Raw genomic sequence first — 10,813 nt, 5'->3', positions numbered from 1 at the left:
AGAGAAAGATCTTGCACGAGACGCCCACGTTGGGCCGAGAGAGTAGTACTAACCGTTGAGTGGCAATTTGACCCCGAAACTGGATCTTCGGTGGTTGGCCTCGCTTTCTGTCGCTGCGATCATTTCGTACAGAATGAGAGTGGGTGATAGTAGCCAGAAAGAGAGAGAGGAAGCGAAAGAAGAGAGAGCCTTCAACATGGCTCTGGATGGGGAAGCGATGGATTCCCGTGACTTCGGGCCTTCAACGGTCCGGTTGCCAGTCTCGCCTTCTCCTTCTCCTTCTTCTACTCCCTCGTCTTTATTGTCAACATCCTCCTCACACGCCTCAAGAATATCTCTTTCCTTCACAACCGAGCACACCAAATTCAGGCTTTTGCTGCCGGAGTCCCATTTTGCTGTGGTTGAATCACACCGAAACACCTTCCTCACCTCATATTCGAAACAGCCTGATACTCACTGCCCCCTACTGCTAGCGCTGGAATTCTTGGACTTCTTACTGGTACAGCATACATCGCCGAATGTATTGTCAACCGTTCTGCGAGCGTTTGACTCAGAGTTCATCCGAGAAGATGCCGAAATACATACCTTGATAGCAAACCTGACGCCAATGACGGACGAGCGGCAAAAATGGTTGAGAACATACTATCAGTTGGCTGAAGCCAGCAACATCACCAGGGCTACTAAACCTCTGAGTGCTTTCTTTCGCCATGCCAAAACAAATGATTTCCAAGTTATGGCGGTCTTCGGAGGCCAGGGAGAATCAAGTCGGACCTGCGTTCGAGAGTTCAAGGAACTCTACGGTTCATACAAGCCAATGTTGCGCCGCTTAGTTGGAGTCATTGGGCCCTGCCTTTTTGATCTCTCAGCCCGCGAAGAATTTCGTGCATACTTTAAGGGAGACCAGCTCGATATCGAAGCTTGGATTACAGGCACTGCTTCAGTACCGGACCAGGAATTTGTCGCTTCTGCACCCGTGAGTGTACCAATCATTGGTGCACTCAGCCTTGCTCGTTATTGTGTTACATGTCAGCTTGCAGGATGCAGTCCAGGCGAAATGAGATCTATGCTGCACGCCGCTACGGGTCACTCCCAAGGCCTGTTGGCATCCATTGCTGTTTCTGCCTCGGAATCATGGGATGCTTTCTATCATGTCGCTCAGCAAATTGTGGAACTTCTTTTCTACCTGGGGTGGGAATGCCACCGCTCTGCACCCTGGGGTATGCTTCCCGTGTCAAGCTATGCTCGACAGAACGATTCTGACACTCCATCCTACATGCTGAGTGTACGCGGGCTTCAAAAAGATGAGATCGTGACAACTCTGGACCGTTTCAACCTCGGTTCTCCCCAGAATGAACATATCTTCTTGGCATTGGTGAATGCATACGACCAGTTTGTCATAGCCGGGCCAGTTGCAAGTTTACTTCGTCTGGAGAGTCATCTGACCACGATTTCAACAACCGACAATGACCAAAGTCGGGTTCCTTCCGGTAATCGAAAACCATGTATCCAAGTCAGCTTTCTTCCTGTCAGCACCCCATTCCACACACCCTACCTTGTTCAAGCTGCGGAGCGCGTCAAGGCGCGTTTCGCTGATCGCCCCCTGTGCTCACATCGCCTGAAACTTCCTGTCTTTCATACTCTGAGTGGTCTTGATATACGATGCCAAGACCGAAATCCGGTATTCATTGCCATTGATGCCATTTGTTCCGAACGCTGCGACTGGCCAACCGCGCTGGCAGGCTACCCTGCTTCTCACGTTCTTGCTTTCGACAAGGGCGGTCTTTCACAATTAACAAAGCGAGTCAAAGATGGCTGCGGTGTTCGAATCCTTCAGGCAAGCGACATCGATTCAAGGGACCTCGAAATGGGCACTCTTCAGGATCTTCTCGCCCCAAAGCTCCTGAACACCTCGTTGGGATTGCGAAGCTGGGATGAGCAGTTCCAGCCCCGTCTTAAGGCCGGAGGAAAGATTAATCTCGAGACACGACTGAATCGTATACTAGGTGCTCCACCGATTATGGTTGCTGGCATGACTCCTACTACGGTACATCCGGACTTTGTCGCGGCCATAATGAACGCTGGATACCACGCAGAACTTGCGGGAGGAGGCTACCATAGCGCCTCCGCTATGGAAGCGGCCATACACGACCTGGTACGTGATATCCCCCATGGTCGGGGTATTACGTGTAACCTTATATATGCAAATCCCCGATCCATCTCGTGGCAAATCGCCTTGCTGCGTCGTCTCGCGAAGAGTGGAGTTCCAATAGACGGTCTCACCATCGGAGCTGGCGTTCCTTCAATTGATATTGCGAGCGAGTATATTCAAACCCTAGGACTGCGACACATCAGCTTCAAGCCCGGTTCGACGTCCGCAATACGACGGGTAATCCAGATTGCAAAGAAACACTCGACCTTTCCCGTTATCCTTCAGTGGACTGGCGGACGAGGCGGAGGACACCACTCATTCGAAGACTTTCACGCTCCCATTATCGCGATGTATGGAACCCTCCGCCAGCAGCCCAACATATACCTCGTTGCCGGGAGCGGCCTTGGCGATAGTAATAGCGCTTACCCTTATCTTAACGGATCTTGGTCTACTGAGCTAGGACACCCTGCAATGCCATTTGATGGCATTTTGCTAGGTAGCCGCATGATGGTGGCGAAGGAAGCGCATACGTCGCCAGAGGTCCGCAGAGTCATCACCGCTACCCCAGGTGTTCTTGACGCCGAATGGGAAAGAACTTACACCGAACCCGCAGGGGGTGTGATCACCGTAACTTCCGAGATGGGCGAGCCCATACATAAAATTGCGACCCGCGGAGTTCTGCTTTGGGCTGAAATGGACAAGAATGTCTTCAGTCTTCCACAACAGGATCGTTTGGCATACCTGGCTCTCCATCGCTGTTCGATTATTCGAAGGCTCAACGCCGATTATGCGAAGCCCTGGTTTGGATGCGACTTTGATGGTCGAGCTGTTGACCTCGAAAGGATGACATACTTTGGCGTTCTTTGGCGATTGATTGAACTAATGTGCATCGGGTTCAAGCGTTGGATTGACGCGTCGTACGCTGATTTCGCAATGGCAATAGCCCATCGCTGGCTGGAGCGACTGCACCCCGTCAAACAATACGCGCAGTTATTGACGAAGAACCTTCTGGAAGGCTCTGCAGACACCTTCCTCGCATCATTTGCGAATGCCTGTCCAACCGCCAAGAATGATCTCTTGAATCCCGAGGACATCGCGTTCTTTTTGATGCAATGTAAGCGGCACGGGCGAAAGCCGGTCAACTTCATCCCAGCCCTCAACGAAGACTTTGAGTTCTACTTCAAGAAAGACTCATTGTGGCAGGCCGAGGATATAGATGCAGTAGTGGGACAAGACGCAGAAAGAGTGTGTATCTTACACGGCCCCGTCGCAGCGCAGTATTCGAAACTTGAGAATGAGCCAGCCCGATGTATATTGGATACTATCACTTCTGGTATTGCTAGCCAATTGCGAAGGAGGCGCACGGTAGAGGAAGATATAGTACAAAACTTGGAGATCGACCTTGGAACGCCCGCTTCCTGGTCTCCTATCTCTTCCAGCGGGAGGGAATTCAGCGAGGAGACCTCGAGCACCTCTATCACTTCGCTTTCGGAACTCACAGATGATAATTCTTTCTCATCAGGTGGCGTGGATATCGCACCGGACAGAGCTTACCCTGCATGGGTAAAAGTGCTTTTAGAGACGGAGTACCTATATCAGAACAAGGTGCGCCGGAGAAATCCATTTCGCTGTCTACTTGAGACTACACCGACTATCATACATTATGATCCAGGATTGTCGGAGCTATTGGTGACCAACCGTGATACATCTCGGATGTCCTCAACTGTCAAAGTAAGTTGCTATGATGGAGTCAATATTACCATCTATGCAATTCCAACGAAACGGTCGGCACCGTTGCAGTTGTTCTACCAGTGTCATCCAGGGCTCAGTCTCAGTGAGAAGATGGAAGGACGGAATTCGCATATCACGTCTTTTTACCGCCAACTTTGGGTTGGGCGCGAGATGGACCGCAAAGAGACAGTCGACAGTACGTTCTGTGGACCAAAAATCACTCTGACTCAGGATCTGTTGGAAGAACACAATACAGTAATAGGCTCTGCTTTTACCGATCATCGCCAAATTACTTCAAGGACGAAAGTATTGCCGATTCATGTTGGAATAATAGTCGCTTGGGACGTTATATCACGACCACTTACGATACCGCAACTGGGTGGCGATCTCCTTCACTTGGTTCACCACTCGAACAGATTCGCGTACCTTCCTAACTCAAGTCCTCTATGTCTTGGGGACAAAGTGAGCAGCGAGTCCAGAATCCAATCAATCTACGAAGATGACACCGGAATAGTGGTTATAATGGAAGCCAAGGTCCTGCGAGATGGTACCCCTGTCATGACAGTGACATCGACGTTTCTCTTTCGTGAGTCAAATACATTGAAGCCTGGGTCAGGATTTCGCAAGGAAAAGGAGAAAACTTGGCTCTTTCATGTTGCGACCGAACTTGAACAATCGTTGCTTGAAAGCAGGGACTGGTTCCACGCGAGCGACCATTCCTTGCCGCTTGTGGGAAGGACTCTCATGTTCTCTCTTGAGACTGTGACCAGATATCAGCACGACGGACGAACAAAGTTGCAGGTAACGGGAACGGTTATGACCCATCAGAAGGGTACTGAGCCGAAGGAAATCGGCACAGTCAGTTTCAGTGACACCTGTACGAAGAACCCCGTACTGGACTTTCTAGAACGCAGGGGAAAACTGGCAGGCTGTCGCTCTGATTTGATCAATCCAGGCTGGGCCGGAAAATGTACTATGGATATTCAGATGCCTGCGGACAATGAACCGTATGCGCAATTATCAAGGGACTTCAATCCGATCCATACTTCACCGGTATTTGCACAGTTGGCTGGGCTACCTGGGACACTGTGCCATGGAATGTGCACCTCGGCCATTGCGGAGAAAGTACTCGAGCATCTAGTGCTTGAGGGAGATCGCGAACGTCTCCGTGGATTTGACGCCCGGTTCATTGATATGGTCATGCCTAATGAAAGACTAGTCATAGAACTCAAACACACAAGCATGAGTGACGGGCGCATGTGCTTTACGATCACAGCGAGACGCAAGGACACCGATGAACTCGTGCTTGAGGCTGACGCCGAGGTGGACCAGCCAAGAACGGCGTATCTTTTCACGGGACAAGGAAGTCAGAGCAAAGGAATGGGCATGGATTTGTATGAAAGTAGCACGGTTGCAAAGGATGTTTGGGATCAGATTGACCAACAACTATTCGTTGCTTACGGTACGCCTTCTTGCCATCTCTCATCGCAAATCTGACTTAATAGGGTGGTCCGTTCTGAACATTGTGCAAAACAATCCAAAGACCCTTACGGTACATTTTGGAGGCCGAAATGGACGCAAAATTCGACAAAGGTATCTTGACATGACCACCGAAGTCGTCCATCCCAATGGTAGGCGGACCCAAAAACCAGTCTTTGCTGGGCTCACCGCGACGTCCACATCCTACACCTTTACTCACCCAAAGGGACTGCTTTACTCGACCCAATTCGCTCAGCCAGCCATTCTGTTATTCGAGGCCGCCGCGTTTGCCGAACTACGCGCCAAGGGATACGTGTCACAGGAAGCAGTATATGCAGGTCACTCACTGGGAGAATTCGGAGCTCTATCCGCGCTGTCTCGTTCTATACCTACTGGGGCTTTGGTTGAGCTAGCGTTCTACCGCGGATCGGTCATGCAGGCGTCCGTCAGCCGCGACGATCATGGAGCGACGACATACGGCATGGTGGCGATGAACCCTAAACGAGTGGGAACGTGTAAGCCTGTCAGTCAGCCCGCATATTGGCAAAGCTAATTCAGGCAGCCTTCACTCAATCCATGCTGGGTTGCCTCGTCGACCTTACCGCGACTCAAAGCGGCGAGCTACTGGAGATTGTCAATTTCAACATCGAAGGAGAGCAATACGTTTGCTCGGGAACTGTAAGTCTAGGATGCAGCGAGACGAATACAGCTAACAGAGAGTAGGCAGCGAATCTATACGTTCTAGGCAAATTGATTGATCATATCGCATCGTCTCCCGATAAGCCTCTGCCGTCCGAATCCGACCTAAGCACCTTCCTCCAGCCGGAAATCCAATCCCTTTTAGAAGAAGCAAAGACTCTGCCCCGACCGATTCAGCTGCAGCGCGGCAAGGCTACAGTCCCGCTAGAAGGCATCGACGTCCCGTTCCACTCCAGCCATCTCCGTAACACGGTTGATCGGTTCCGGCAGTGTCTATTGCGGCCTGGGTTTCTGGTTGATAATGTCGATGTGGAGCAGTTGGTGGGCAGGTATATTCCTAATTTGATGGCGAGGCCGTTCTCGCTGGATAGAGAGTATATCCAGGAGGCGTTTGAATTGACGCAGAGCCCGGTGCTGAGGGAAATTTTGGATGAGTATGATTCTTAGTGGTTTCTCAAGTGTTCTCCTATTTCTTATGTCTTTGATTCATGTTTCCCCAGCTTTCCTAAGTAGTAATAGATGCAAAATGTCAATAGAAGTTGAGCTCGTAAGACTGTGTCTACCTTATTTCACTAGATTGGCCTGGCATTTACGGTATTCCTACTGCTTGTCAAGCAACCGCGCATACTCCCCCTCCAGCTCCCCAATCATCCCATCGATATCAAAATACCAAATCTTATGCGATCTCCTCTTAACATCCTCATACCCCGCATCAAGATCACCCTTAATCTCAGGATTTACCCACTCGTACGTCGAGCATACCTCTCGACTACTCCTTACAAGCCACTGCGAGCGCTCATGCCGGACGTTAGAATAAGCCGATAGTGCGGCGCCAAGTGCGTCCCTCTTCCCGCAAGCACCAGAGTCAATGTCTAAGCGGGCTTTAGAGAGAACAGTGCATAGCGCCAGTGCATCCTCAACGCCTATTCCTGCCCCCGCACCATGGTGAGGGGAACTTGCGTGTGCAGCGTCGCCTGCTAGGCAGATTCGACCATAGCCCTCTAGGCCAGGTAGAGGTGCGTACCACGGCGCCGGATGGTCGTAGTGATCGAACACAGCCCATTTGTCGAGCCCCTCGCCGTAGCTAAGCAGTTCGATCACCTCTCGCACTGTAGGGCCCCAACCCGCAAACTTGGACTGCAATTCTTCGACGGAAGCAGGCTGCGTCATGCTCTTGCTCAATGGCCAGTCCTCGGGGTCGTCGACGAATGCCACGACGTTGACGAGTTTCTGTTGCGCGACGGGGAAATGGAGCACGTGTGCGCCGGGACCGCCGTACATGTGTTGGTTTGTGGCGAGGTAGTGGCCTAGTGTTGATTCGGCGAGAGGCATGGGGATTAGACCCCTGTAGGCAATTTTGTGAGTGTAGCTTGGATACGAGATTGGGTTTGTGGCACCGAAGAGGGATGCTCGGATGGATGATTTGATGCCGTCGGTGCCGATTACTGGAATGTGTTAGTATGGTGCCATCCAGCTAGATTGTTTACAGTGGAAGCGGAGTCATACCAATGTCTGCCTCTGTTACATCCCCGTCACTGAAGACGAGCTTGACCTTGGAATTGCCATCCTTGTCATTGTCTTCTTCAGGAAGGGCGTAACTCTCAACCCTCTTGCCAAACGTCACCACTCCTTGATCGCCACAGTAATCCCCAAGGTGCTTCAGTACACCTCCAAGAAACTCCGCACGATGACAGCCCTCGAATCCACGTTCTCCAGCCCACAACCTACGTACCTCCCTGTCTTTCAACTCACTCCCAACGTCTAAATGGTGTAAAGGGTCATGGCTGTACCCATCAACAAATTGCATATTATGGTTCGGACTTTCAAAGTCTCCGTTGACGGTTGCAACGGCCGTAATGCACTCCTCAAGTCGTGGATCGATCCGCGTCAAACATTCTCGCGCATTCGCGGTGAAGGCTATTCCCGCACCGATGTTGCGGTAGGACTTGGATTGTTCGTAGATCCTGACGGTGAACCCTCGCGACAGAAGACCTAGTGCCAGAGTGGTGCCAATGATACCAGAGCCAATGATTGCTATGTCTAGTGGTTCTTTCGAGGTGGCGGGAGGGGTGGTTCCGTTTAGCAGGGGCTTAGGGTCGGACATTTTCGCGCTTGTTCTTGGTTGCGGTCTCTTGAATTCGCTGTAGTAGTGGTGATCTTCGAGAAGAATGGGGGACGGAATTTTTTTGGTGTACGATGTCACCACCGGTGGCTTCTCTTCGGGTCTTTTGTACTGTGCCTGTGTTGAGACGCTGTGTTTGCGTACATCGTTTCTTGGCTGTAGCAGGGGCTCAATGCAAAGTAGGAGAGGCTGTGTAGCTTGGCGTGTGGTACTTACCAAGTGTTTGATAGAGTGTGATCTGCATGGAACATGGAAGAAGGTGAGCAAGGGAGGGGAGGGATGTAGCAGCACCACCGGAGGTACTTGGTTCCAATCCCGTGATACCTAGGTATAGCCTCAATTCTTGTTTGTGTTCCTGTCACCTTTCTGTTCCTGTCAGACGCTTGTCATCATGCTTGTCAACATTCAGCTTACTTGCATTTTCTGCTTTACACCGTTGCCCTCTCTCAGATAGCCTCACGGTGCTACATTCCTTTTTGCCAGTTGCGACGCTCTGTAATGAGCCAACGATGTGGGACGTGTTGGTATTTGCGAGGTGTCTGGTAAAAGGAACTGAACTGAGTCTTTGAGAAGAGCATTCAGTCTGCAGCTCTGGGCCTGACGTGGTCGCCGCTTTTTCCCCAACTACCCTGCAATCCCATGCCCCTTTCCTGCCGGTTTGCAAACAAGTCCAAGGCACAGTGCTGACAGGAAGGTACAGTCCAGTCCTAGCTATGGCTTCACCCTCGGACATCTCGCCCATATCGCCAATTCCTGAGGAAAGCAAGGTCGACTTTCTCTCCAAGCATCCAACTGCAAAGACAGGACTCGAGATAGTAGTAGAGGCCAACTGCGAGCCGAGATCAAAATCAGCGATTGAAGATGAAGAGAAACAATCCAAGGATGAAGTGGACTCGGCGCCGGATTATCAAGACTTCGAGCTCTCCAATACTGGGCGACTCATCTTCTGTGCGTTGGCTGTCTTGACGTTGATGGTGGCCCTGGATGGCACGAGTATCTCTGTCGCTTTACCGGTATGTTGGCCCTAGTTTTCTCTTCTACCCGCTTCAAGCAGCCCGTCAGTATACTCATGATAGCAGATAATGGCCAGTGAACTTGGAGGCACAGCAATGCAAGCCTTTTGGAGCGGCACATCATTCCTCCTATGCAGCACCGTGTTTCAGCCAATGACCGCGACATTAAGCGACATCTTTGGTCGGCGACCTGTTATCCTCATTTCTCTCGTCTTCTTCTTCGTAGGGTCATTAGTTGCCGGCATTGCGGACGGTTTCACCCAAATCCTGGTCGGGCGGTGTATACAAGGCGTTGGTGGCGGAGGCATCTCTGTTCTTTCTGAGGTTGTCGTGACGGACTTGGTCCCGTTGAGACTAAGGGGAAACTACTATGGCGTTTTATCGGCGATGTATAGTCTGGGATCGGTGCTAGGGCCGATACTGGGGGGTGGTTTCGCGCAGGATGTTTCCTGGGTACGTTCCTATTCTCTTTTTTGTTGCTTCTGTCCTGTTTACGCTGGACGCTAATAAGGTTTCAACAGCGCTGGATATTTTACATTAATTTCCCCTTCATCGGCATATCTCTCTTCCTCGTTCTGTTCTTTTTCAATCTGCAAAAACCGCCCGGTACCCTTGCATCCAAATTATCTCGAATCGACTATGTCGGAACAACTCTCTTCTTGACCTCAATATCTGCTTTTCTCATTCCCCTGACCTGGGGCGGCGTGCTTTATCCGTGGGAGAGCTGGCATACCCTCGTTCCGCTTCTTCTTGGTGTTGCCGGCCTAGCAGCATTTACGGTCTACAGCATCAAAGCAACAAATCCCATGATACCTCATTCCATTTTCGGGAACCGCAGCGCAACAATCGCTTTCGTGACAAGTTTTCTCCAGGGGTTAATACTCTGGTGTGCGTTATACTACCTCCCGCTCTACTACCAAGCTGTTCAAGAATACGGTCCGATCATGACAGGCGTGGCGCTCTTCCCACAAACTTTCACGGTCGCACCAAGCGCAATCTTCTGTGGCGTGTTGGTTACGGTTACGGGTCGGTATAGATGGGGACTCTGGGTTGGCTGGAGCCTATCCATCCTTGGTATAGGCATTCTCACTCTTCTCGACACAAATACAAGGGTTGTCCAGTGGATCTTCCTGAATATCCCCTCTGGCCTCGGTCTAGGGTTCCTCACTGCAGCAATAGTTTGCACAGTCCAAGCCTCGGCAACAAACAAGAATCTGACAGTCGCCGTTGCAATGGTCGTATTCTTCCGCGCTTTTGGCCAAGCAGTAGGCATTGCGATCGGTGGCGTGATATTCCAAAATCGCATGCGCCATGAACTTGCCAAGTATCCCGCGTGGAAAGACCACGCGAGACATCTGAGTCAAGACGCCGCAGCGCTTGTAACGACCATTCAGAGCATGACTAGTCCTGAAGAGGCCATGGGTAAAATGCAACTGCAGACAGCTTACAGCGATAGTCTTCGCGTGATCTGGGCCTTCATGGCCGGGGTTGCAGGTGTAGGCCTTGTTCTTAGTCTCGGCGTCAAGAAGTATGCTCTGGATCGGGCCTTCCAGAGCGAGCAGGGGGTTGTTGAAGACAGCAAGGATGGGTAGAGGCTTCTTTGTGGAGATGTTAATGTAC

The 10,813-nt window shown here is 51.1% G+C and overlaps 3 protein-coding genes across 3 annotated transcripts; 2 read left to right on the top strand and 1 right to left on the bottom strand.

Annotated features, from left to right (window-relative positions):
* Nucleotides 1-264: 264 nt before the first annotated feature.
* On the top strand, nt 265-6,603 carry BDV14DRAFT_178851 (acyl transferase domain-containing protein). Its single transcript, XM_073769644.1, has 4 exons — nt 265-5,342; nt 5,386-5,874; nt 5,922-6,037; nt 6,083-6,603. The coding sequence occupies exons 1-4, from the start codon at nt 608-610 to the stop codon at nt 6,503-6,505; spliced, it is 5,763 nt and encodes a 1,920-aa protein (XP_073625148.1). The 5' UTR covers nt 265-607; the 3' UTR covers nt 6,506-6,603.
* Nucleotides 6,604-6,658: 55 nt separating this feature from the next.
* BDV14DRAFT_203000 (uncharacterized protein) lies at nt 6,659-8,162 on the bottom strand (the record flags this gene model as incomplete). The annotated part of the gene is made up of 2 exons (XM_073774184.1): nt 6,659-7,503; nt 7,565-8,162. The coding sequence occupies 2 exons, from the start codon at nt 8,160-8,162 to the stop codon at nt 6,659-6,661; spliced, it is 1,443 nt and encodes a 480-aa protein (XP_073625147.1).
* A 731-nt stretch (nt 8,163-8,893) lies between these two features.
* BDV14DRAFT_202999 (MDR family MFS transporter) lies at nt 8,894-10,785 on the top strand (the record flags this gene model as incomplete). The annotated part of the gene is made up of 3 exons (XM_073774183.1): nt 8,894-9,193; nt 9,260-9,646; nt 9,715-10,785. The coding sequence occupies 3 exons, from the start codon at nt 8,894-8,896 to the stop codon at nt 10,783-10,785; spliced, it is 1,758 nt and encodes a 585-aa protein (XP_073625146.1).
* Between the last annotated feature and the right edge of the window lie 28 nt (nt 10,786-10,813).

This window comes from Aspergillus stella-maris, assembly GCF_047715825.1.
Source record: "Aspergillus stella-maris strain CBS 113639 unplaced genomic scaffold BDV14scaffold_54, whole genome shotgun sequence".
NCBI classification, from domain to species: domain Eukaryota; kingdom Fungi; phylum Ascomycota; class Eurotiomycetes; order Eurotiales; family Aspergillaceae; genus Aspergillus; species Aspergillus stella-maris.
This window is presented reverse-complemented; position numbering and strand designations above follow the sequence as displayed.

Bases quoted from the DNA above. Each gene is read 5' to 3' on its own strand.
- BDV14DRAFT_178851 (XM_073769644.1), top strand. From the start codon at position 608: ATGACGGACGAGCGGCAAAAATGGTTGAGAACATACTATCAGTTGGCT. The intron at 5,875-5,921 runs GTAAGCCTGTCA...TAATTCAGGCAG, and splicing joins CCCTAAACGAGTGGGAACGT to CCTTCACTCAATCCATGCTG. The intron at 6,038-6,082 runs GTAAGTCTAGGA...AACAGAGAGTAG, and splicing joins AATACGTTTGCTCGGGAACT to GCAGCGAATCTATACGTTCT.